This window comes from Xenopus laevis, chromosome 7S, assembly GCF_017654675.1.
Source record: "Xenopus laevis strain J_2021 chromosome 7S, Xenopus_laevis_v10.1, whole genome shotgun sequence".
NCBI classification, from domain to species: domain Eukaryota; kingdom Metazoa; phylum Chordata; class Amphibia; order Anura; family Pipidae; genus Xenopus; species Xenopus laevis.
Window position 1 is genome coordinate 44,342,095 of NC_054384.1, and position 27,571 is coordinate 44,369,665.

The following is a 27,571-nucleotide window of genomic DNA, read 5'->3' on the forward strand; positions in this document are numbered from 1 at the left end:
TCCACTTTAGTTTGTTACACAGTGTTTGGCATATATCTAAGCATGCATCGCCTCCAACGATATAAATTAGTTAAAGGTTAAAAAACCTAACCAGAAACAATTAACATATGAAATCCCAAACAATCTGCAATAGATGAAAGGATGTGTATCAGTAAATCTGTGTCCCAATCCCTTATCTCTCTAAATTCCACCATAACATGACCATATAGTTCATATTAAGTGAAAGCATACAGGTCCTACTCTTTATTGAGTCCTCTTGGGTGCATAGTCTGCAATGTATGTATCCAAAATTTTTATATTTTCTGAAGTTGTAACTGTCTTTTGCCCCCTAAACGTGTGGGGGGCAACAGACTCTATTACAAGAGACCTGAGGGTTGCAGCAGAATGTCGGGCCTTAAAATGTGCAGGTACTGTTAACTTCACCAACTCCTTCCTAATCAGGGACTTGTGTTGGCTAATTCTATCACGTATGGGTTGTATTGTTTCTCCAACATATGCCAAACCACACGGGCACTTAAGCATATAGACCACATACTCCGAATCACACGTGTAGTGACCTTGTATGGAAAACTTTTCCCCTGAATATGGATGTGTGAACGTGTCCATGCGTATAACGCTTGAACACTGATTGCACCTACCACAATTGTGCATACCATTTCTCAGGGGTGCCAAAACTCTCTGTGGATCACTGCGTGTGGTGCCCAGATCTGCTTTCATTAATCTGTCCCTCAAACTGCGAGGGCGCTTGTAAGAAAGGAGTGGAGGCACCTGAAACTCCGGAACATCGGGATATGCTTTCCTAAGTAAGGGCCAATGTTTGTGTATAATGCGATGGAACTTTCGTATATATATATATATATATATATATATATATATATATATATATATATATATATATATATATAGTCGACTACAAGAGGTTCTCTGCACTCAACCCATTATCAATATATTTAAGACAGAGACATTTTGTGCATACTGCTACTAAAAAATGCCTTACCCTTTAAACAACACAGGGATTGTTTGTCCATATATTGCAATATATTTAAGCTGGCCAACTACGTCAAAGTCATCCCATATCTGGCCAGTCCTACGCTTAATTTTCATCTGATTCATTAAGAATTCAATTGCTTAATTATACATTTTACAAAGGGACTAAGTTTTACCTGCAACTTACTAGCTGCTTTCAAAGTAAAACTCCCAAACTTGGCTGCCCTTTTATTAGACACCAGTGGGATCACCTGACTATAGCTGGGAAGGGTGGGAAGCAGCTAGTAAGTTGCAAGTAAAACTTAGTCCCTTTGTAAAATGTATAATTAAGCAATTGAATTCTTAATGAATCAGATGAAAATTAAGCGTAGGACTGGCCAGATATGGGATGACTTTGACGTAGTTGGCCAGCTTAAATATATTGCAATATATGGACAAACAATCCCTGTGTTGTTTAAAGGGTAAGGCATTTTTTAGTAGCAGTATGCACAAAATGTCTCTGTCTTAAATATATTGATAATGGGTTGAGTGCAGAGAAACTCTTGTAGTCGACTATATGTATTTTGTGGTCACACCCTCATTGCACCCCCGCCTAATGGTTTTAAAAAATAGTGGTGAGCACAACTTTCCCTTGTTTGTTATAGTTATACAGGAGCAGTGACCATCTCCATGTTGTAGCTCCCACCCTTCCCAGCTATAGTCAGGTGATCCCACTGGTGTCTAATAAAAGGGCAGCCAAGTTTGGGAGTTTTACTTTGAAAGCAGCTAGTAAGTTGCAGGTAAAACTTAGTCCCTTTGTAAAATGTATAATTAAGCAATTGAATTCTTAATGAATCAGATGAAAATTAAGCGTAGGACTGGCCAGATATGGGATGACTTTGACGTAGTTGGCCAGCTTAAATATATTGCAATATATGGACAAACAATCCCTGTGTTGTTTAAAGGGTAAGGCATTTTTTAGTAGCAGTATGCACAAAATGTCTCTGTCTTAAATATATTGATAATGGGTTGAGTGCAGAGAACCTCTTGTAGTCGACTATATGTATTTTGTGGTCACACCCTCATTGTACCCCCGCCTAATGGTTTTAAAAAATAGTGGTGAGCACAACTTTCCCTTGTTTGTTATATATATATATATATATATATATATATACCAATTATTCTCAGACCAGCATTCCCTGTTGTGAAAATTCAGTTGTTTATTGTAACATGGTATCTATACCCGACGTTTAGATATATGCACAAAACCAGTAAAAACAATATTTTTTACTTAAAGGGGTGGTTCACTTTTACGGTAGCTTTTAGTATGTTATAGAATGACCAATGCCAAGCAACTTTTCAATTGATCTTCATTATTTATTTTTTATAGTTTTATAATTATTTGCCTTTTTCTTTTGACTCTTTGCAGCTGTCAAATGGGCGTCACTGACTCATTTGGAAGTATATATATATATATATATATATATATATATATATATATATATATCCCACAAAGAAGGTCCGCACTCTCAGGACTTAAATTGAAATAAAAATGTTTTTATTAACTAAACGACTAACGTTTCGGCCTCTCCGAGGCCTTTCTCAAAGTGACAATAGGCAATCAAAGAATGCATTATATACCTATGGTGGCGGGAAAAAGGACTTAATTGGCTAACGTCATCATCATCATCACTATGCATCAAATAGTTAAATTACATGTAAAAAATTATATTATTACTTAACAAAAATAAATACAACAATATCCACATTTATGTTAAAACCCCCTATTTGGCGAACCACATAATTAAAAATAAGATTAAAATAATTTATTTTGTAACAATAATTCGTCTTCATTGTAACTCTCTGAAATTCACAGCACAAACGGTTACTTATGTTACAAATACCTACAATTGAGTCAAGATCAAAGGTCTATCTTAGGAACCCCTCTATGGCGATCAGTAAAATCCAATCTGTTTTACTAAGATACAGGTGTGGTGGACCAGGTGCTTGGAAAAGGTCAAATTTTCATTATATGGATACAAAAGAGGTATTATCTTATGTAACATACCCATTAGCTAAGCCGTTAACCCATCGGTGCTATACCAAATTAACCTGTGGGGTCCAAAAATACCCAGAGAATCTAAATACCTAGTGTGCATATCTAAGGCAAAAAACTTTTTTTAGAGAAAGGAATTTTTAACAAATCATTTAAATACATGGTGTGCACCCTACAAGTGTCCATTAATATCTGCTATTATGTGAAATAAATCGGTAAGATATACATATAAAGTGTATCAAGCCTGTCTAGAAATCTGGTTAAAATCTACCCAAGAAGGCAATTTATGTGATCTTGACTCAATTGTAGGTATTTGTAACATAAGTAACCGTTTGTGCTGTGAATTTCAGAGAGTTACAATGAAGACAAATTATTGTTACAAAATACATTATTTTAATCTTATTTTAATTAGGTGGTTCGCCCAATAGGGGGTTTTAACATAAATGTGGATATTGTTGTATTTATTTTTGTTAAGTAATAATATAATTTTTTACATGTAATTTAACTATTTGACGCATAGTGATGATGATGATGATGATGACGTTAGCCAATTAAGTCCTTTTTCCCGCCACCATAGGTATATAATGCATTTTTTGATTGCCTATTGTCACTTTGAGAAAGGCCTCGGAGAGGCCGAAACGTTAGTCGTTTAGTTAATAAAAATATTTTTATTTCAATTTAAGTCCTGAGAGTGCGGATCTTCTTTGTGGGATGGATATTTCAAAAATTTGATGAAAGCACTCACAGCTCCATTATAAAGTTAAAGTTTAAAAGGTTTCTTTATTAAACCCACATCAGATCAACGCGTTTCAACCCCCACAGGGCCGTCATCAGGCCGTCATTGATCCTGATGACGGCCCTGTGGGGGTTGAAACGCGTTGATCTGATGTGGGTTTAATAAAGAAACCTTTTAAACTTTAACTTTATAATGGAGCTGTGAGTGCTTTCATCTGCTGGACTTTATAATTTTTTGGTTATCACCCAGCCTTGACGCTAATGAGTGGTGAGTGCAGTGACGGCAAGTTTTTCTCTCTATATATATATATATATATAAACTCCAAGCTGGTGCACCATTCATCCAAATCGAATGCCCAGGTGCCGGTCATGGAAATGCATAATAAACAAAAGAGAGACAGCACTCCAGGGACTTTCCGTGAAAAAATGTAGAAATTTAATACGACGTTTCGGCTCCTAAACTCGAGCCGTCATCATATATATACTTCTTTTGCTAACATTGTTGAATATAGGATGTTAATTATGTCCTATGGACAAATTTGTTCTTTTTTTAAATTTTATCTTCAATGTCTTCTTTTGAATACTGTATTCATATATATATATATATATATATATATATATATATATATATATATATATATATATATATATATATATATATATATAAGCCTCTGCTTATAATCCATATTATGTACTTTTTCTTTTTTTTTCACAGTTATTTGTGGACAAAATGCTGTATATATGTGTATGTGTGCGTGCGTGTGTGTTTCAGAGCCAACTTAGCTTTTCTTTGTAATCAGCTTTGAAGGAGGAACTGAAATGTTCTGAAAGCTTACTATAATTGTCATCTTAGTTAGCCAATAAAGGTATCCCCTTTTCACCACTATCAAAAGTTTTATCCTAGAACAGTTGGGTCACACAATCGGATGATTTTGGTAAAGAAACTCAAGACAGTTCAGTTAAATTTGATGGCTGCCGAGCATGGACAGCCTGCTTCAAATGATTCCATAGATTTTCGATGATATTTAAGTTGGGGGTCTGTGACAGCCATTCCAGATATTGTACTTCTCCCTCTGCATAAATGCCTTTGTAGATTTTGAAGTGTGTTTTTGTCTTGTTGGAATATCCAACCCCTGCATAACTTCAACTTTGTGACTGATGCTTGAACATCATGCTGAAGAATTTGTTGATATTGGGTTGAATTCATCCAACCCTCAACTTTAACTAGGGCCCAGTCCCTGAACTAGCCTGTAAGGAACTCCCTGGTTTTGAACCAGGGACCTGCTGTGTTCCAGACACTGCTCCTCCTGATTGAGCCACAGGAGGCGGGTCGGGTTTGGCCTGGTTCTAAGAGAACTGCTGACTCCAGGTCAGTCTGTCCTAGTGCATGCCCTCGATCCAGCTGAGGGCAACTAAACCCGCTGACTCCAAGCATCTTGATTCCTGTCTTGTTCCTGAAACCTGTTATCCAGAATTCTTCTTTCGTTCCTCAGTCCTGATATCCAGTTTTTCCTGCTCCTGACAATATCCCGGTAATCCTTGTTTCATTCCTGTTCCCTTGTACCCCTTCTTGATCTGTTTTTGACTTCCCGGAATAGACCTTGGCCTGATATTGGACATTGCATGAACTCTGACTGTCTTGATCTTTTTGCCTGAATCTGATTCTGTTTGTCTGCCGCCTGCTCTTGAATTTCAGCTTGTTTTTGGACTTGGTTTTTTCTGCCTACATCTGGATTTGTATTTTTCTTTGCTGTATATATTTTTCTGCATAAGGCTGCATATAATTTTGTTCAATAAATACACTAAGTTGTTCAGCACCCTGGCTCCTATCTGTAAATCATAACAGCCATCCCTAACAGGATCAAACTAAATAAAATATATCTTTCTATACCAAAGCACCAAAATTAAGTTTTCAGCTAAAAACACAGAACAGAAAGGGATGTCATTTAAAATATCATTATTGTTCTCAATTTATTCCCTTAAGGCAGTGATCCCCAACCAGTAGCTTGTGAGCAACATGTTGCTCTCCAACCCCTTGGATGTTGCTCTCCGTGTCCTCAAAGCAGGGGCTTATTTTTGAATTTCGGGCTTGGAAGCGAGTTTTAATTGCATAAAAACGAAGTATAGTGCCAAGTAGAGCCTCCTGTAGGCTCCCAGTCATCATAGGGACTACCAAATAGCCAATCACAGCTCTTATTTGGCATCCCAATTGACTTTTCCATGCTTGTGTTGCTCCCCAACTCTTTTTACATTTGAATCTGACTCACGGGTAAAAAAGGTTGGGGACCCCTGCCTTAAGGAGTAAATGTAGAAGCTCTAAGACTCACCATATGTGGCGTAATATAGAAGTAAGAAGTTGATAGGAAAGAAGAGAAAGGCATTTAAAAACTATGTCTGTTGGGACAGAAGCTGCATTTAATGAATATAAACACTATAATAAATTTAAATCAGCAATCCGGAAGGCAAACAGCAAATATGAGTGCATTGCGGCGGAGGCTAAGACTAACCCCAAAATGTTTTTTAAATACATTTAAAGATGCAGGTTGAGAGTTTTGCTCCATTAAATAATGGTACCAGTATGGCTGTAACAGATACAGAAAATGGCAAATGTGCTAAATCAGTTGTTTTCTTTAGTGTATACAATAGAGGAGTCCGAACTCCCAGGCTCACTTTATAGCTGCACTGATGGCTCAGCTCAATCTAGTCAGTGGCTGACTCAGGATATGAATCATAAAGCTTTAATAAAAAATAATGTAAACAACGCTCCAGGGCCTGATGGCATACACCCCAGGGTTCTAAGAGAGCTTAGTTCAGTCTTAGACCAACGCCTTATTTCTGATTTTCTGAGATTCACTTTCATCTGGTATGGTACCTATGGATTGGAGAAAAGCTGATGTCATTCCAATATTTAAAAAGGGATTACGATCTCAGCCTGGCAATTATAGGCCAGTAAATTTGACATCTGTGGTGGGCAAATTATTTGAAGGCTTGTTGAGGGATCACATTAAAATTTTTGTCTTAGTGAATGACATTATGAGCAGCAATCATCGTGGCTTTATGAAAGATAGGTCATGTCAGACTAATTTGCCCCACAAATGACTACTTTTTTTGTATATTCTTTATTTAACCAATACAAAAAGCATTTCTCATACAACTGACCGACATGAAGTAAGGGGATTAAATCCACAGTGTTATAATATCATATTGTGCAACAAACACCAATTCTTGTACATCAACTGTGTGCAGATCCAGATATTGCCAAATCATCTAGATGAGTGTGCATTATATCAGGGATTATCCATACATCAAATATAAATCACTTTGACAGTCAAATATGCAAACGTAATAGTAACAAACCGTATTAATGCTCTTTGCCATTTAACTTTCATTAATAGAAGTGGAAGAAAAAGAGAGAAAAAACGCCAGCAAGAGGGAGGGTGCTCACTGCAAAACTAAAATATGCAAAGGAGAAAATAAGAAAGGAAAGATGATCGTCAATTTTGAGGTATTACTGCCCTGGCAGCATTTAGGCAGTGTCCGATAAGTGTTTTTTTGTATCTGGTAGGTGATCCAGGGAGCATATAAAGGAGGCCCAAGGAGGGGTCAGCTTGTAAGGTCAGCCCGTCAGCTTGTTTATTGTCTGAAATACAGCTAACCAAAAGGGTTTGAGAATCAAGCATTGCCACCAGATATGTGAAGGTGAGCCAGTCTCCTTACTACACCTCCAACAAAGATCTGTCACAAGAGGGTATATATTATGTAGAACTTCCGGACATTTATACCATCTAGAAATAATTTTGTAATTAGTTTCTTGTGATTTACAAGCTATAGAAAATGTATGCGTTAGGGTGAAACAAGAGTTCCACTGTTCCTCACTAAATTTACACTGCAATTCTCTTTTCCACCTTTCAGTGAATTTTGGCAATACAGGATTGTTTTGTAGATCAGCTAATTTACACAAAACCGAAATCAAATGCCTGGCTGGTGTTTGTAAAACACAAAGATTTTTATTCTTTATTCTCTAACACTTGGGCACATATGAAACTTTCATTAAACCTTTTTCCTAAAAAGCCTGCCCTCATCATTCCGGGGACGAAATGGGGGTTGCTCACAATGGGGGTAAGAGGGCCCTCCCGTGAGATCAATCGAGGGTGAGTTTTGAGATATCGATCAGCCTGGGTAACAGTTTGTGTGCAAATTTTAGGAAGTATGTTCGAGGGATACTACACCTATGACTAAGCGCCGGAGGGTGCGAAACGCGTAAGGTGGGATATGTGGGGTAGTATGTACTAGATACTGTTTTAATGTGAATAACAATAAATTAATATTTTTTTACTTGAAGAGGCCTTGGGACTTATATCGTTTTTGATATAAACTTTTCTGCAGTTGATTGCCTTTTGGAACTGGGGCGAGTCCCTTGGGCCTGGCTGAATAACTATATGGACTCCCGATTTTGAATTGAAATATATGTTCGAGGGAGGCCTAATAGAAGGTTGTGTCCACCATAATGCTTGTAATGGTCTATCCACCAAAGACAGTTCTACTATTATCCACTTTTTGTTTGTAGGATAGTAGAACCATTCAAGTATTCTACTTAATGTAACTGCTTTCATATATATTTGTAGATGTGGGAGAGCAAGCCCCCCAAGAGACTTTGATTTAAATAAAACATTTTTGTTTATCCTGGGTTTGGCACCCTTCCAGATAAAGGTGTTAAATGCAGCCTGCAAAATAACATAGAAGAGATTTGGAGGAACCTTGGGTAATGTCTGAAATTGGTACAATATTCGAGGTAGTACATTCATTTTAATCAAGTTAATTTGCCAGAACCAAGACAGTTGGAGAGCATGCCAACGCCTCAAATCCACTTGGATTTGCGACATCAGTGTCATATAATTCATAGCTGTTAATTTAGAAAGGTCTAATAGATACTTGATAGAATCGGGTTTCCATTTAAAGGGATAACTCATTTGCAAGGTTTGTTGTAATTGAGAAGGTAAAGAGACATTAAAGGAAAACTATACTCCCAAAATGAATACTTAAGCAACAGATAGTTTATATCAAATTGAATGACATATTAAAGAATCTTACCAAACTGGAATATATATTTACATAAATATTGCCCTTTTACATCTCTTGCCTTGAACCACCATTTCGTGACTCTATCTGTGCTGCCTCAGAGATCACCTGACCAGAAATACTACAACACTAACTGTAACAGGAAGAAGTGAGGAAGCAAAAGGCAGAACTCTGTCTGTTAATTGGCTCATGTGACCTTACATGTGGTTTGTATGTGTGCACAGTGAATCTTACGATCTCAGGGGGTGGCCCTTATTTTTTAAAATGGCAATTTTCTATTTATGATTACCCAATGGCACATACTACTAAAAAAGTATATTATTATGATAATGGTTCATTTACATGAAGCAGGGTTTTACACATGAGCTGTTTTACTCAGTATCTTTTAATAGAGACCTACATTGTTTGGGGGGTATAGTTTTCCTTTAAGTGCTTCCGACTTATCCAAATTAATTTTATAATTGCTAAATTGACCATACTCTTTAAACTCTTGCATCAGTGAGGGTAGAGAGGTAATTGGTTGTGTGACGAAAACCAACAGATCATCTGCATACAACGCAATCTTATGGTCCAAACCTTTGATGTGAAGACCCTTAATATTTGGATTTTGACGTATAGCAATGGCCAGATGTTCCATAACCAGGGCATACAGAAGAGGGGAGAGAGGACAACCCTGTCTGGTCCCATTACTAATTTTTAGGGGTTCTGATAAAGACCCGTTAACTTTGATCCTAGCTTGGGGTTGGTGGTATAGTGCCATGATACGTTGCGTAGCAAGTTGGCCTAATACTATTTGAGATAGAGATTCTCTTAGCAAGACCCAGTTGACCCTGTCAAACGCTTTTTCAGCATCTGTCGACAGTGCCAACATGGGGGTGTTGCTTCTTTTGGCATAGCCTATAAGCGATATAGCTTTCAAAGTATTATCCTTAGCTTCCCTATATGGGACAAACCCAACTTGATCAGACTCAATTAGCTGTGGCAGGTGAATTTTGAGCCTTTCTGCTAAGATTTTCGCGTAAAGTTTGATATCTACATTCAGTAGTGAGATGGGTCTATATCTAGCACCGGAGAGAGGTTCTTTCCCTTGTTTTGGGATTAGAGAAATATGTGTTTCCAACATTGCTGGGGGAGAGCAAGGATTAGTATCTAGAATAGATTATTAAAAGCCTGTAGCATTAGGTCAAGAGATCAGGGAGTAAGGTCTTGTAAAACGTAATTGGAAACCCGTCCGGGTCAGGGGACTTTCCTATAGGGGTAGTTTTGATAGAGAGTCGCAACTCGTCATATGACAAGGGGGTCTCCAAAAAATCAATATCCTCCTGTTTAAGTCATGGTAAAGCAGTGCGTGAGATATAATTTCAAAGTTTCTGCATGAACCTATCATTTGCTCCTGCTGAGGAAGAATGAATATTATACAATTCTGAGTAGAACTTATGCATTGCAATGGCTATCTCCCGGTCTTGTGAACTATTTGGTCAGTATGCGTTTTAATAGCCGGAATAAAGGAAGTTACTTGCATTTGTTTAGTTGCTTTCGCCAGAAATTTGCCAGCTTTATTGCTGTGATCATAGTAAAAGCTTTTACATTTCATCAATGTGGATTGGGATTTTTTATTTAATTCTCCCTTTATCGGTTCACGAGTCGCTGTAAGCTCCATCAGTGTGTCACCACACAGCGTATTTTTATGTTTTTGTTCCAAAAAGGAGATTTTATGAAGAAGGTCAGTGATGCACTGGGAGAAGGCCTTTTTAATTCTAGACCTGTGCTTGATATAAATGCCCCGAAGGACAGCCTTTAATGCTTCCCATTTTATCACAGGATGTGAATCGTCTGAACGGTGTGTCTCGGCAAAAAATTTATTTTTTAATTTCTGCTAGACAGTCATTGTCCCTTAGTAGAGATTCGTTAAGTCTCCAGGTCCATGGCTTACGTGTGGCGCCAGGAGTGGCTAATGTAAGAAAGATCGGGGCATGGTCCGATAAAATTTGCACCCCAATATTACAATCAGATATCCATTGCAATGCATAATGAGAGAGGAACAGATAGTCAATTCTACTATATGAGTGATGCACATGTGAAAAATAAGAGTAGTCTCTATCAGAAGGATGGCAAACTCTCCAACTGTCAACTAATTGGTTTTAATGCAATACCGATTTAATACGTTTTAGAACCTTATAAGAAAGATTTGTCTTCCCGGAGGAGGAGTCTAATTTTGGGTCCAAAGTGAGGTTGAAGTGTCCCCCCATTATAAAATGACTACTTTTTAAACACAGGTCTGTTGGGCTTAATAAAGCAGTTTGCACATGGATAGGAAACTGACTACAGGATCGGGTACAGAGGGTGGTTGTTAATGGTACATTCTCTACTTGGAATAAGGTTCTTAGTGGGGTCCCTCAGGGCTCTGTATTGGGTCTACGTTTATTTAACTTGTTTATTAATGACTTAGGGGAGGGTATTGTATGTAATGTATCAGTATTTGCAGATGACACAAAACTATCCAGCCCAATAAATTCCATCCAGGGTGTGGCATCCTTGCAACAGGATCTTGACAAACTGGCAATCTGGACAGCTGTGGCAAATGAGATTCAATGTTGATAAATGTAAAGTTATGCACTTGGGATGTATAAAATATCCTTAATATCACTTATACCCTTAATCAGACTGCACTAGGCAAATCCATTATGGAAAAGGACCTTCGAGTCCTTGTAGATGATAAACTTGGCTGTAGCACGCAACGCCAGTCAGTAGCATAAAGGGCAAATTAGGCCTTGAGCTGTATTAAAAGGGGCATTGATTCAAGTCAGGAAGCCATCATTGTTCCACTTTATAGAGCATTGGTGAGGCCCCATCTAAAATATGCTGTACAGTTTTGGTCTCCATCACTGAAACAGGACATTGTTGTATTAGAGAGGGTACAGAGAAGGGCAACTAAGCTGGTAAAAGGTATGGAAATTCTTAGCTATGAAGAAAGGCTGGATAAATTTGTCATGTTCACGCTGGAGAAGAGGCATTTAAGGGTCGATATGATAACTATGTATAAATATATAAGGGGATCATATAATAATCTCTAATGCTTTATTTACCAGTTGGTCTTTCCAGCTGACACAAGGTCACCCATTCCGTTTAGAAGAAAAGAGGTTCCGCCTAAATATTTTTAAAGTGAGAGATGTGAAGATGTGGAATTCTCTCCCTGAATCAGTTGTACTGGCTGATACATTAGATAGCTTTAGGAAGGGGTTAGATGTTTTTTTGGCAAGTGAGGGAATACAGGGTTTTGGAAGATAGCTCATGGTACAGGTTGATCCAGGGACTAGTCCGATTGCCATTTTGGAGTCAGGAAGGAATTACTTACTATGTTACTATGTAACAGCAAAACTATACTAAAGATACATAAGAAACAGTAATGCAGGGATAAAATTGCAATAAAACCACAAAAATTATATAAATCGATGAAATAACAAAATAATTGATCCGACAGTGTAATTGGTGGCCAAAATTGATTATACAATAGTCACGCTGTCATAATAACAAGTTTTTAATCAAAACAAACAAAAGATAACGGTACAATGAATAAGTAAAAAAAAAATCTGTTTGTGGGTTTTTGCGTATACATGTTTGTGCACTTGTCTGAGTGTGTAAATACATGTAAATAAGAAAAGGGAGCAAGTGTGCTAAAATAAAAAATACCAATCTTTACTAAAATGTGTGTGTAAGTGTATAAATGTACTGTAAGTGTGTGTAGGAGGATCGCTAACATCACTGGAGGAGTCCTGGAGAACCATCAAGCAGAGTTATTGCGCAGCAGGAAGTGAGTGGGCGGGTGTGCCATGTGGAGGAGGTAAGGAAGTAGCAGACGCAACATGCATGGCGCATCTGCTACTTTGAAATTGGATCTGCAACAATCGCGCCGCAGATCCGACTTGACAGCCTCGTTGCCCAGGGGGCTGTCATCCCTCGATGCAGCGAGAAGGGCTCAGCTGCAAAAGACGTACACTGTATGTGCTTGGCAACCTGAGCCATGAACCGCCAGCATGTACTCCATACGTGCTTGGCGATTAAAGGGTTAATTGTCGCTTATTTTATATGGCCTGCACTGCAAGCTGAACTACAACACACAAATTCCAGACAACTGCTCTACATCAGCTTATAAATATCTTAATTAACATTTAAATGTAGTGTATTGTGAAAGGGATGCTTTTATATATATATATATATATAATAACACTATGTACTTCTTTGAGCTAATACAAGCATGAAGTGTAGGGTTGCCACCGCTCCGCTTTAATACCAAACACATATGGAATCCACAACCTGCATGGCTAATTAGCAATTCATTTAGATGCATGCTGCAGACTGAACTGATTTATGTGCAGCCATGCATCATACATCTAAATGAATTGCTAATTAACAATGCAGGCTATGGATTCCATATGTGTTCGATTTTAAAGGGGTGAGGTGCCAACCTTAATGAAGTATTCTATAGCAGAGTAAAATGTGAAGTGTTAAAACTTGTTGCCCGCAGTAAACGTAAAGAACATAATGATATCTGAGAGTTCTGCTACAGGATGCAGAGGCATGTAATTCGGCGTATATGTAACCATAAGTTAAGTACTTGGAACTCGGAGTTACTAGCCCTTTACATTTTTCTTTAGTCACTTCTATAGAATCAGCTTTTACAATTTATTTTATAAGCCACACCATGGTTCATGATTTTTACTAAGCATGTGTATTTTTAATCACAGTACTGTTCTTTTACTTGCTTGGCCTGGAAACAGTATAGAACATTTCCCTGTTATAAATCTAAATGTTCAGGCGTTTACTTTGACTACTATGATAGTAGGTCCCTTTAGTTGCTAGGAAACCCGTCAAGAACATTTCAGGGAGGGTAAGAGGCGTGTATAGGAAAAACTGTAAAGAGAGGAAGAGACATAAGAGGGGACAGCTTGAGGGGAGGAGAGAGGAATTGTAACAAAAGTAGGCGGTGATTAGCTTTAGCAAGGTTGGACTGACTCAGTAGTAAGAAAGAGACACGTAAAGATTAGAGGACCGCGTGTCTAACTCCCAACGTCATTTGGAACCTCTGTTAAAAAATTAAGAAAGAACATTGGAAAGCAGCATCTTCTACAGTGATTTTTTTATAGCCCGTACAGAGACCTTGACTAAGCAAGTATGAAGGTTGCTTCGGAAGAGCCCAAGGCCAAGAAACAAAAGCTGCAGGCAACTGAATTAAGGTAAGTACTTACACCTGTCAGCCCCTGCTCACAATTCTTGGGGATCCTGTTTGTGCCTGTTATAGGGTTGACACCTCTTCTGGAATAAAATACCAGCCTTCCTATATTTTTTTCCCCCTTTAAATAACATTGGGCTCAACCATCATTATTACCGGCCTGGTGTGAACCCTAGTCTGTTAACGTTAATTAATGATAATTTATCAGCTAAAAAAATACACAGGAATGCATTGTATATTTTGCTTGCTAGGCATTTATTACAGTCCTAATGCATTCTTAAGAGTACTTTAATTTACCAGCTAAAGTTCCATGGGAAGCTTTAGGCTGAAGATTATTTCTGCAATGCCACGTATAATAATAGCTGCAGACCTTTGTACTCTGAGTGATAACTGTGAAGAGTTGCAGAAACTTTGGTAGTAAATGCATTTTTATAGCATACCTTTATCATGTTTGTTCTTTAGGGCTCATTTATATAGATAAACTAGTAACATCAGCAGTTACATCGTTTTCCCTGTGCATTCCTCATCTGCACATACCATCCCCCATCCTGAGCCCCCAGGGTTCTTTTAACTACTTGAGCTGCTGCAGTAATTAGCCCTGCTGTCCTCCTCAAAGGTATCTAAATAAAGGGCAAATATACTTGTTATGCAGGACCCACTCCTGAAGTACTGTACAAAGGATAAAGCTATTAAAATAACTAGCAACTGTAGCGCCCATTGGGCATTCATGTATATGATGGGGCAGCTTCAGATATTCTCAGTGAGGCTATGACTTTTGTAAATCAGTGTCATGGAATGCATGGGCTAATCTGCAAGGACTATGGATGGGGGAGGCTATGGAAGCCACTTACCTGGCGCAGAGCGGTCCATCTATTGGCATAACCCATAATCAGCAATTTGCAAATATTATGGTCTCTTAAGCCAAACAAATGACAGGATGGAGAATTCCTGGGCAGGGTGGCAGGGCACACCAACACTTGCACATCTCTTGGTCCCCATTTCAAGTGTGGTCCACTGCACAAAAGAGTACAAATTTAGGGCCTACTTCACATGTTAAGCAACATCCCTGTACACAGCCACATATTCCTTCCCAATCCAGAGGACCTTAATTAGTACTTGGACCTTTCCCAAAATACAATCCTAACACTGAATTAGATGGATGTATAGTCAATCACTAATGACTGCTAATGGATCTCCACTCATTCAGTGTAGACTTTTCCATTCTAAATAGCGCGAGAAGCTGTTGGCTAACTGATACAGTTCCGCTTCTTTACTGGAAGTGTTTGAAAAGAAGTACTGTTATCTTCTGTAACAAGGTAGGATATGCATTCTTTACCATTCTGGGTAGATTTATTAACTTGCAAGGTTTTACCTCCTTGGTTTTTGTAACCCCAGGCTTGGGTTCAGTGATATCTTTTATTTCAGACAGCTAAGACACTCGTGTGTTTTAGCAGAGACAATTCTCCGTATTGTATATGGCAGGGTGTTTTTTGGCATTTTGTAGCCAAAGCAAGTAGCTGCTACGTGTAGCTTAGTGTGTCTTCACCCTTAAGTATTAATCCACAATGCTGGTAAGCAAAATATGTTAAAAACACAGTACATTAGGGTTCCCCCCCCCACACACACAGGAAACCCTAATGTTTCCATGCTCTAGTTGCTACAATGTAGATAGTTCTCCTTGATGCATAATAAATCAAAGATGGTAAATTAGTGTCCTCTGTGTTTGATCTGTCTGGTTTAGGACTGTCCTGTCTGTCTGTAGACTGCAGTTACCATGTCTTAGCTAAAACCAATTGTAATATATCAGAAACCAAAGAATGGAGTTCACGCAAGCCTTTGACATGTCTGCAAATGTCTTTGAAGGTCAAAGGTTTTCTTTTCACATGCAGTTTATTTTGGATATACTCTGGTTAGAAGATGGAGTATTTTAGCAAGTAGTACCACTTCACCATGATAATGTTTCTTTTGTCTCTCACAGCCATAGCTTCCCTCCCACACTTCTCTCACAGACTGCACTCTCTCCTGCCCCCCCCATGCTTCTCTCACAGCCCAATCTTTCTCCTCTCACAGACCACTCTTTCCCCCCCCGCCCCTCCCCACTTTTTCTCTCACAGCCACAGATCTCCTCGTTACAGTTTCCCCCCAAATACAACAAGGAAAGCCCATGTGTGTGAAGCCGGCATGACAAGCACGTGTAACAACCGTTTCCACAAGTCACTTTTTTTTTTAATTTTATCCATATAAAAAACCTCCACAGAGGCTCTGGATTTACATTTATGTATACACTTACAAATCCAGGTACTTGTAAGTGCAAGAACTGATTTGATACTTTTTTAAAAGTTTTTAGCAGTTCCCAGATTTACCCCTCTGGATTGGGTGTGGGGTGATGCATATTGGCAATAAATAGACTTATTCTCATGTCAGATAGGGATGATGTGTTTGCATTAGACAATGGGGATTGTACAAGCTTCAGCTGCCATTATTTGGTTTTTAAAGTATAGCTTAGCATTTCCTAAATCTGCAATGGGTTAAAGCTGTGGAATAAATGTAACACATTTTTATTTTAATTTTGCACTTATTTTTTTCAAACAAATTATTTTCAAACTAAAATTTAATTTATATAAACTTTGTAGTCACTGTAGTCTTCAGGCAGGGCTTACCATTAAGATGATGCCTGCATGTGTTTCTAAGCGCAAGTCAAGTGCACCTATTGATTCAACCTTTGAAGGGAACCCTGGTGTAATTGCCACCTTCAGTGTTGTGGTAGCGGCAGGATTCCTCTGCATCAATAGGCGCACTTGCCCACAATTCATTAGGCTTGATGAGCACAATGGTGGTTGGCACAAAGTACAACAAGCGTGTTTAGACACCAGTGCCTTTTAATAATGGCATCTATTCACACAATGGTTGCTTCTATTTTTGTATGACTACACTTTGTGCGGCTGGGTTTGTACATAAGTCCTGTTGGGTTTTGTTGTTTTTTTTCCTCTGCTGGAAAAAACCCCACCTGAACCAGGATTTGCAACCACTCTTGACTATAATGGAAAACTCTCTGGACATTGTTGGTTTAGGGTGCTGATGACTGAATATAGCAGAGAACTAGTAACAGGCCCTACAATAAAAGCCTTTACATGTGTATGGGATAAATATATTTGGCCAGCGTTTCATTTCATTTTTGGATTTAAAGGACTTTAAAGGAGTTGGTCAGTATAAAAATAAAAACTTGGTAAATACTGTAGGTTGTGAGCTCCTAATTCCTGCATTGCTGTAAATGCTCCCATGTGCAAAAAGAATAACATACAGTAGTAAAAATTCAAGTCCCATGGTGACTCCTTCAGTTACATTCAGTAGAAGAAACAATAGCTTATCTGACAGCAGTTCCATTGTGAAGTGCTGACTTGTTCTGAAAGCACAGGATCAGACACAATTACCAGAGATGGCTGCCTACACACCAATATTAAAAGCTAAAAAAAGTGTTGGTCTCAGGGCTAAGCTCTTGCAAGGAGGGTCCTAAGTTCCTATTTTTACTCTGTAATCCTTGTTCGTTAGAAAGTAATATGAAGCACTGTGTAACTTGCCTGCACTATATAAATAAATGATGATGAGAGATCCCTTGTTGGGTGGCTGTGTACATGTGCAGGAGATCAAAATTCGAGCTACAACCCAGGACTGAAGGTGGTGGTAACCTAGGCATGCCCAGGGTCTGAGGTAAGCAATTCTAATCATTGGTGGGTGTCTAAATAGTTGTCAACCACCCCATGATTAATCCATTTGTTCTGCTTTAAAGGCTACAAGTTCTATTTTAATCGTTCCTTTTACATAAGCATAAAAATATAATTATGATATAACAGTGGGATGAGTTCAGCCTGGCTGTCTCCTACAGCAGGTCATGGGCCTGTGAGGGTCAGGAAAAACTAACCTAAAAAACCTTAGCCCACACCGACTCTCTAACCTACAAAATGTTGCCATATAGGGTCTGTGCCCAACTTTTACCCAAGTCTTCTTGCGCTTTATGCTACTTCTGTTAAGACAGTGAATCTTCCTGTGTTTGAATTGGAGTGAGACGTGGAGGAATGCTATGTGCACCACATGTAGGATTGCATTCTAAAATAAGCTGCTCCTATAATTATAAGACACATCTACTGTTATAATAAGTCTTACCCACCAACTCTTCACCAACTTTAAAAGCCATTTTGGTATTTCCTTCTAATGGAACAGTTTGATGCCCAGTATGCATATACTGTACTTACCTATGTATGTGGTCTGTAGGGACCCCAAAATGAAAATTGTTCATATGACTTTTCTTGGCTGTCAATTCAGCCCCAAATTATTTCATCTATATCATTCTCACCCTTCCTCAACCTGTTACCATTGTCTGCCTTCATTTTCTCTTTTTGTTTCCCCTATTTTTACTTCTATTGTATTACCTGGAAATTCATGACCCATGCATGACTAAAAACCAGTTTTAAAGCTCACACTCCCGAAATCTAGGCTGATGGTGCAGAAGAGATTTTGGGGGAATTTTATCCACCACGGTTATTAACTATTTAAAAGGGCTGTATACCCCCTTGTTTAGAATTAGTGTAATGAATAGGGCCTGTATTGAACATTTTTTTTTATTTATTATTTTTTTAACTAATGAGGAAACCTGAAGCCACTCTGTTTGTTTTGCGCGGTGGATAATTAGACTACTAGTGCACAAGTCTTGCCTTGCATCCTTTGTTGTAAGGAGGAGCCAGGCCTGAACTGGCCATCTGTGAATTCGGGCAAATGCCGTTGGGGTGCTCTCTGTGTAATGGAAATGGGCCACATGGGCCTCTCTGCACAGCCTACTGTCCCAATACTGTAAATGTAATGAGGCTGCTGTTGCTGACAAACACCACGAGATGTCACTTATTTCTCAAGTGACTGCAGCTCCTCTGCAGTTCTTAAAAAGTAACCACTAGGTTAGCTAGCGTAAAGCAATAAATCCAGCAGCACTCCGATATGTGAATCAATTATTTATTCATTAGCAGAGCGACGTTTCGGGCTTGATAAATGGCTGGAATAGCCTGAAACGTCGCTCTGCTAATGGCATGAATAAATAATTGATTCACATATCGGAGTGCTGCTCGATTTATTGCTTTACAGTGGATATATTCCTTGACAGAGAGGAACACAGCTGTGCACCCGACGCTTCAAAAGGCGATTCAGTGTAAGTGTGGCACCTTTACTGATTTCACTAGTTTAGCTAGCAATTCTAGAACCTCTATGCCAAATTTTAAAGTTTCCACTGAAAAATTTTTTTTTTTTTCTTTCAAAGCCTTTTACCGGGGGGGGCTGGCCACCAATGTTTATTTTTATTTGGAGGGTGTGGGCCACCAATGTGTTTTTTTTTATTTTTTAACAGGGGGGGGACTGTTCACCAAATTTGTTTTTACTTTTTTATTGGCGGCCCTGACCACCTTGAAACATGCGAGCGGAATATACAGGTTTTAAATGTCAACAAATGCCATACACAAAACACCATATTCAATAAAATGCACAAGGTTTTCTTAGGAAAAGTAACCATGGCATCCAAGTTTGTTAGAATGCCGTTATTGGACCCTGCAAAGCTTCGTGGCAGAGAAGTTTTTTTTCTATTTGTGGAATTTCTCTGAATATAACAAGGCTACCATAAAGCATAAGTTTACCAAACACCAAGAGAGTTTGAAACCACATAAAAAAAAAAACAGGCATTGTGAGTAATGGTATGATAATTACCTGCTGTATTTTACCAACACCCTGCATATAAGTGGCTGTATAAACAATAGACATTATTGTAAACATTCTTTGAATAATGGCCTATCAAGTGCAGTAGATAGATTAGCTATACAGCATCAGGCCCTTGGATGCCGCTATAAAAGGAGGACTATTTGTTATATCTATCTATCTCTATTCTATCCCAGAACGCATTGTAGGATGGCACAGAGACTTTCATATGTAAATACCCCAGAACGTGTGGTAGAATGAACTATTTATCACCTATTCTCTTTTCTCATTCAAAGCAAAGCTCTGTTCCCTCTCTTCCTTTCTTTTCTGCACTTCTATCCTGCCCTGTTTTTAAATCGACATTAAGTTGTTCTGCTTGATGTCAACTACTGTATATGGAGGTACTACATGCAATCTACAATCTATTCCATTATAGTATTAATGTATTTAAGAGTGGCTTGGATCATTTGTTGAACAAGGATAATATCCAGTGCTATTGTAATCTTAACATATACAGTTAGCTTAAGGGATACTGTCATGGGAAATCATGTTTTTTTCAATTCGCATCAGTTAATGGTGCTGCTCCAGCAGAATTCTGCACTGAAATCAATTTTTCAAAAGGGAAAACAGATTTTGTTATATTCCATTTTGAAATCTGACATGGGGCTAGACATATTGTCAATTTTCCAGCTGCCTCCAGTTGACTCCAGGGGGGTCGTGGGTGCACTCCTAAGGCTAAATTATAATATGTTTAAGTACAATGGAAGTGCTACTGACCTGGCCAGTTAATTAATGCACATTCCCTGGTCCCCTGTCTAAGTAATTCAATAAATATGCAAGTATACCTTATTTGGTAGAACTACAACTCTCTAATTATGTGTAGCCAACATTAACTGATGTTCTTCCAAATGGTTTTACAGATAATTTATTGGGGTTTGGAAGCAGAATGATTGAATAATGAATTAGTTTGGAATACCAGCTAAATCTGAAAGCTGTAGCTCTACCACACTTAGCAGTATGATGTACATGATCATTGCTAGCATGCGCTGAATTAGGTAACCATTCTATCTAAATGTACTTTTCCTTCAATTTTAATGACCGTTATATTATAAAAAATCAGGCAAACCTCTATTTTGAGCATTTTCCCCTTGCTGCCAATTCCGGGTAAAAGTTCTTGCTGTTTTGTCAGTCTTCCACTTGTGCCTGCTGTGCTCAGCTGCTTTACTGATCCCTCTTTGAGCAGATCTGTTCAGGTCCTGGCTGAGAGGGTTCATTAATCCTTGCATGGTTGCACAGCACCAGTCCCGATGGAGCCAGAGAGATAGTTGGCTGCAGGCTCTCAGAGGCGCACCTATTGTATCTTCTCTAATAGTTGAGTAAGTCACCTGACCTATAGAAAGCATTTGCTGGGCTGGCTGCTGAGTGACTGTAAAATTGCAGCAGTTCAGGACCCAGGAAGGGGGAGGGAATTCTTTTCAGTGGGCTCCTGCACACACACTTCGTGCTCCAAAGGCTCAAGTCAGTACTGATGTTCAGATTTTTATGTGCAGCGTAATTGCACATCAGTCTTTATTTCTATTTGCATAATGGAAAGGTCCCAGTAGCCCATTTACATTAGTTAGCCCACCGAGCATTTGCCCGATCTCACAAATGGCCAGTCCGGGCTTGCTTGCAAGTACCAAATATGGAGAGTTTTCCCTATTAGCCCTGTTTAGCTTAGCCTAATATTGTTGGTAAGCCAAAACTGTAATCTCTTAGGGCTGGAGTGACCAAATGTCTAACACAGGCATGTCCAAAGTGCGGCCTTCGGGCCAATTGCAGCGTGACTTCATATTTACACAAGACTGAAGTCTTCGTCAAAGAAATTACATTGGTTAGTGCCAGAGCCAGACGGTCCAGTATACGTGCCGTATCACATTACACGCAGTAGCAGCCTGGCACATCCATGGTCATCCAGCCAGACTGCACCGAGCTTTTTTTTTATGCTGTCTGCTGTTACCCTGGTGTGACAAGGAGAGAGCAATAGCAGCAGCTGTGGATTGGCCAGCATTGAAAGTACCTGCCTCCTTCAGTTCCCTGATTTCAGAGCAGAAGGGGAAGCAAGGAAGGAGCTGCTTATACTAAAGCCCTGCAGTCTGCTCATACATGGTCAGTCAGTGCTTCTGTGTTATTCAAAGTTGTCCTTGGGTGTTTGTGCTGGTTACTGGTCATCTTTCCAGACAAAGCAGGCAGTAAATCATGTAAAATAACTCTGCCATCTAGCTATGAGTTCTGGGGGTATCTGTGTACATGGAATTGCCACTGTGCCATCATTTATATTTAATAAAAAATGTTATTTAAAAAATGAATTTCAATGTGTTACTGGGGTGTGAATCCTGCTGATCGCAAGTTAACTACCTCAGAAGGGTATAGCGGTGTCAAGAATGTCAAGCTGAATGGTCGGCCCCAACACATTTTCACCTCACCAAATCTGGCCCTCGTTGCAAAAAGTTTGGACACCCCTGGTCTAACATAACAGAACACAATCTCCTGCTTTTCAGATCTCTAATGGTAAGTTAGTCAGGGACTTTAAAGGGGCACACATGGGACATAACTGTTCAGATAGTTTGCAATTGATCATTAGCATGCAGGTCATGTGCAAAAGCAAATGGTTATAACCCATGTGTTGCCCCCCCCCTCCCTACCCAAGTCAATGATTGGTTACTGCCTGCAGTCTGCTCATACACGGTCAGTCAGTGCTTCTGTGTTATTCAAAGTTGTCCTTGGGTGTTTGTGCTGGTTACTGGTCATCTTTCCAGAGACGAGATTGAGGGCACAAGACTGGAGAGCGACATGGGTGGGACAGACAGACAGCAAGACTCAAGTTAGAAGCTGAGCGTGGGAGCGGCAAACCGATCTAGACCAAAGAGTGGAGTGTGATCAGGGTTGGCAGGTTTCCAGCCAAATTGTGCTACTAATTTAAAGCCCAGGAAGGTTTTGAAAGTACAAACTAGCCAAGTTATTGATTTGGGCTACTTTTTGGGCCTTTGGCTGGTTTGTACTTTGAAAATCAGCCAAAGTTTTTTTTTTTTTTTCTTGCCCTAATGTGAAAAGCTTGAGTCTCCCAATTCATGTTGGGTAATATAGTTTTTTGTTTAAAAATTTGCCAAGTTCAATGTAAAACTACAATACCCAGCATGCAGTGTGAGTTAACAGATGTTGGGCCCTGTATCCCCGTTTCCCGTCACTTTAAACATTTTCTGGTGACTTTCCTCCATTTCAGACAATTTTGGGGCAAAAATCTGCTGTCCACCTAAAAATGCTGAACTGTTTTACCAATATTTATTGAAATTATATATGTATTAGGGCCTTATGGGACCCTTATACCTCCTGGGCCTCCCACCTGTCCCATTTTGCTTAATGGAAAATTTTAAAAAAGGCATATCTTCATATATATTTGTATATTTTTTTTTTTTTTTTTTTTGGGCTACTTTTGGAAGTGCCTCTTGGCTAGATTTGGGCTAGTTGTGTAGCTGACTTTGGCTGGTTTAGAAAATTACACCTGGCAACCCTGAGTGTGACCGAAGAATGAGTGAGAGTGGAAGAGAGGCAGACTCGGGGGGTGGAAAAAAGAAATTTGATAGCTGGAGGGTGGGAGCACAGATGGAACACAAGCGACAGGATGTGGGAGGGGCAGAGCGAGTGACAGGTTGTGGGAGGGCCAGAGCGAGTGTGACCGAGAAAGGAGGGGAAGTGAGGCAGACGAAGCGAGACCAGAGATGAAGGGGGAACAGAAGAGGGAGAGAGACACTGAGGGCAAGCCAGACGTGGCGTTTTTTACTTTGCGTTTTTAAAAAAGTTATAAATACACAAACTGTACTACCACTGAAACTAATTTAAAACACACTATGGCAATTCTCACAGGGCACTTGCAAGCTGAAATCTGCCACGGGATGCCAGTATTGGTGTTTTTCAGCAGAAAAGCCAAAATGTCAAACTACCAAATCAATAGACTGTGGGATCTGCAAGTTTGAAGCCACACTTTACGTAAATGCATAGATAAATAACGCATATAAGTTTTTGTGGCGTATTAGGCCGGTGACGTAATTTATATTGCGTATTGGTGATCATTCCTGCTCCATTTTGCATATAAATAGAAAAGCTATTTTCTATTTCTAGCCAGCGGAATTATGGGGAACAAGAACAATGAGAAGTACATGTTGGGAAAAGCATGAAAAACACATGTTGACGATCGCATGTGATTTCAGTGGTGTATTTACACCCGACAAGCTTTTTTTAAAAACGCAATGTAAAAAGACCATGTCTGCCCTTGCCCTGAGGGTGCAAGCTGCAGAAGGTCCGAGAGAAAAGGAAAATCAAAAGGCAGCAATGCTGGAAATAGGAGGCACCAAGTGAATGGGGAAGTGAGGTGGACAAGAGGAAAAGCTGTAGGGAGAGTGCGGCAGTGACAACCTCTGATATTACGTTATAAATGGCACATTCTGGCATAGAAACTTTCCGTTTATATTGTGAATAAAGTATCTCCACTTGTAAATTATAAGGGTATTATAAGTTACAGAGGAGTTTCATGACCATATAAAAACAAGAGGCCGAAGTCTGAGTAAACTGAAGCCCTCAGGATTAACTGTTGGGCAGGGGAGAGAAACAATTTACAGTTGTCGGTGTACAGGTACAGAAATGCCCCCTTCCTTCCTTCTGTTAACTACTGCAGCATAGGCCAGAGGAGAAAGGGCAGGTGCGTTCTTGTACACCACTGAACATAAACTTAACAAACATAAACGACAGCCATTTGTCTTTTCATTGGCTAATGTAACCTAGCATATGTTCCCTTTGCATGTACTTAAATGGCTAATCGGGATCATCCAATGGCATGTACGGATAGAAAAGTATATTATCGAAAATGTTTTGTCTAGACAATGACGTGTTTTACATGTGGATTCTTTGATGCAATATATTTTTATAGACACCCGCAATGTTTAGTTTCCCTTTAATGCAATCTGAAATCACTAGTTATAATATTCAACATGTACCCCAACTGTCATCATACCATAGATATAAAATTAGATAGAAAGAGGTATAATTATTTTGTACCAATACCGTGTCACTCCACTATTGGCAAAAAAAATATGGGGGGGGGCTGCTTTCTTGTATATCACCGTTCACACAAGGTTAATACAGGAAATCTAAAAGGAAGCACACACATGGAGGAGTAGTATTTTCTTAATTAAGATGAATAATGAAGTCCATAGAGCCACAGAGTGTTTAAAATGGTGCCTGGAGAGCTATATTGCAGAAGATCCACCACTGTGATGTTCTTCAAGATTCCCCCTTTTGTGTATATAATATTTCTTGGATTTTAGATGCATATAATAATGTTGGTCCTTCGCCTTTATAAGTTTCTCCCAGTCATCCTAAAGAATAGCCAGATCAGTAAGCACGTAGTACCCGAAGTGAAGTAAAACTCCGGACTTCCCTCCTGTTGAGTATGTGATCAGTGAATAAATCAAACTGCTCCAATATCCGACACGTTTCGCAGTCTCTCTTGACCGCTGCCTCAGGGTAAGTGTGATGATCACTCAAGTCCTTCTTGCTCTCCAGGCACCATTTTAAAGGAGAATAGCCAGATTTCGTATGATATTGCACTTTACCTTTTCATACGAAATCTGGCTATATGGTAATGACCTGTACCTAATTATCTATGATATTGCACTTTACCTTTTCATACGAAATCTGGCTATATGGTAATGACCTGTACCTAATTAAGGCAACCCACACCTACCCTGTGTGACCTCACTTCCTGCCTATACCTTTAAAAGTTTGTAACCATTTTGTTTGTTTACACTTGATAAAGGGAGAGTAGCCAAAAACATGTTGTGAAAATAAATCACTTAGCAGTAAATCTGCTCTGCATGCTTTCTCTCAGTTACTTTGATCTAATTGGATTACCGTTTTACACCTGGAAGGGGGAGCTAGAAATAACCCCAACACCCAGTCATCTCTACGTTGACTATGGGGCCTTAATAGTAGAGTTCAAGTTTCTGTCATATGTACAGGCGTATAAATCTTCACTTTGCCAATCAACAACTTCTCAGGCTGTATTTCTTGTCTTGAGTAGTAAAAAACAAACAAAACAAAAACAAACATTCTGGGATACTGTATGTGACCACAGTTGCAGAATTCTGAACTTTCTATCCTGCTTTTAGGCATAATCCATTTCTAACATAGGAAAAATAATTACAATGAGGGTATATTGCCCCCTAGTGCTACAATGCAATATCACATGTCTTTAGATCTATTTATAGCTAATCAGGACCGAAGCATTCCCTAAACACAACAATCAAACTAACCTATACAGATAGAATCTGTAGGCTTGTTCTTAAGTTGACTTTGTATATAAGTTGAAAGATAAACATTTACTTATTAAATGCAACAAGACAGATGTTTGTGTTAACATAGTATTTATTTTTACCTTTTTGTGCATATGTATTTTTACTTTTCTGTGCTCTGCAGTAGGCAACACATGCCAGAGGGGATAGGGGCAGGTGATTTATTAAAGCTTAATCTTAATAAAGGCCAAGCAAACCACAGTACATTACTGTAATGGCCTCAGCTAGTAAGTATGAGTTGTATGTAACTGGAGGACTCCCTGTAATGTTCTTTAACTGATTTATGAAATGGAACATAACCCTCTAATGGATGAATGTATCCTTTTAAAAGCAAACCCCAGCACTCCAATATATAGCCCCCTTGGAAAAACTTTTTGCACAACTTAACTGTAACATATAGAAAAAAAATACACTTTTAGTTATAAAGTTTGTACAAAGTATGCATAAGCTGACACACCCCATCAAGGCAGTGTCTATGCGTCAGTCCTAACTAAATGAAAAAAGCATTAAATCGTTGTATGTGTATATATACTGTCATATGATTAAGTTTGGGACCCCTCTCAGCCTGCATAATAATTTACTCCACTTCAACAAACAGGATCACTGTGATATATCTTTCATTTCCCAGGAACATCTGAGTACTGGGGTGTTTTGTGAACAAAGATTTTTTTTTTTTATATGAAGCAGTATTCAGTTGTATGAAATTAAATCAAATGTGAAAGATTGACTGCAAAAATGTGGGTACCCTTGTAATTTTGCTAATTTGAATACATGTAACGGCTCAATACTGATTACTGGTAACACAAAATTTGTTGGATTAGCTTGTTAAGCATTGAACTTCATAGGCAGATGTATCCAATCATGATAAAAGGTATTTAAGGTGGCCAATTGCAAGTTGTTTGACTCTCCTCTGAAGAGTGACAGCATGGGATCCTCAAAGCAACTCTCAAAAGATCTGAAAACAAAGAATGTTCAGTATCAAAGTTTAGGGGCTACCAAAATCTCAGAGGTTTAATCTGTCAGTTTCAACTGTAAGAAATGTCCGTGCCGGGCCAACCCGGGCAGGCGCCCCAGGCACCCGAGTGCGCATGCGCGAAGAAAATATGAGTACGAGTGTGCATGCGCACTTCCGGTTTTTCACGCATATGCCGGCCAGAACAGGGACCGGACTAGGGGGATAGCAGAGGCAGAGAAGGTGCGTGCCTGGCGCCCCTCCAGCTTTGCGCCCTAGGCACGTGCCTTCTATGCCTACTCCTAGTTCCGGCCCTGAGAAATGTAATCAGGAAATGGAAGGCCACAGGCACAGTTGCTGTACAACCAGGTCTGGCAGGCCAGTAAAAATACAGGAACAGCATATGCGGTGGATTGTGAGAATGGATCACCTCCAAA

The 27,571-nt window shown here is 39.2% G+C and overlaps 1 protein-coding gene across 1 annotated transcript in view; it reads left to right on the top strand.

Annotated features, from left to right (window-relative positions):
- Positions 1–13,866: 13,866 nt before the first annotated feature.
- adk.S (adenosine kinase S homeolog) overlaps positions 13,867–27,571 on the top strand; it is a gene marked incomplete at its 5' end in the record, with an annotated part of 132,430 nt that continues 118,725 nt past the window's right edge. The window contains 1 exon segment of the mRNA NM_001092888.1: positions 13,867–14,070. Coding sequence (NP_001086357.1) covers positions 14,009–14,070 — 62 coding nt within the window.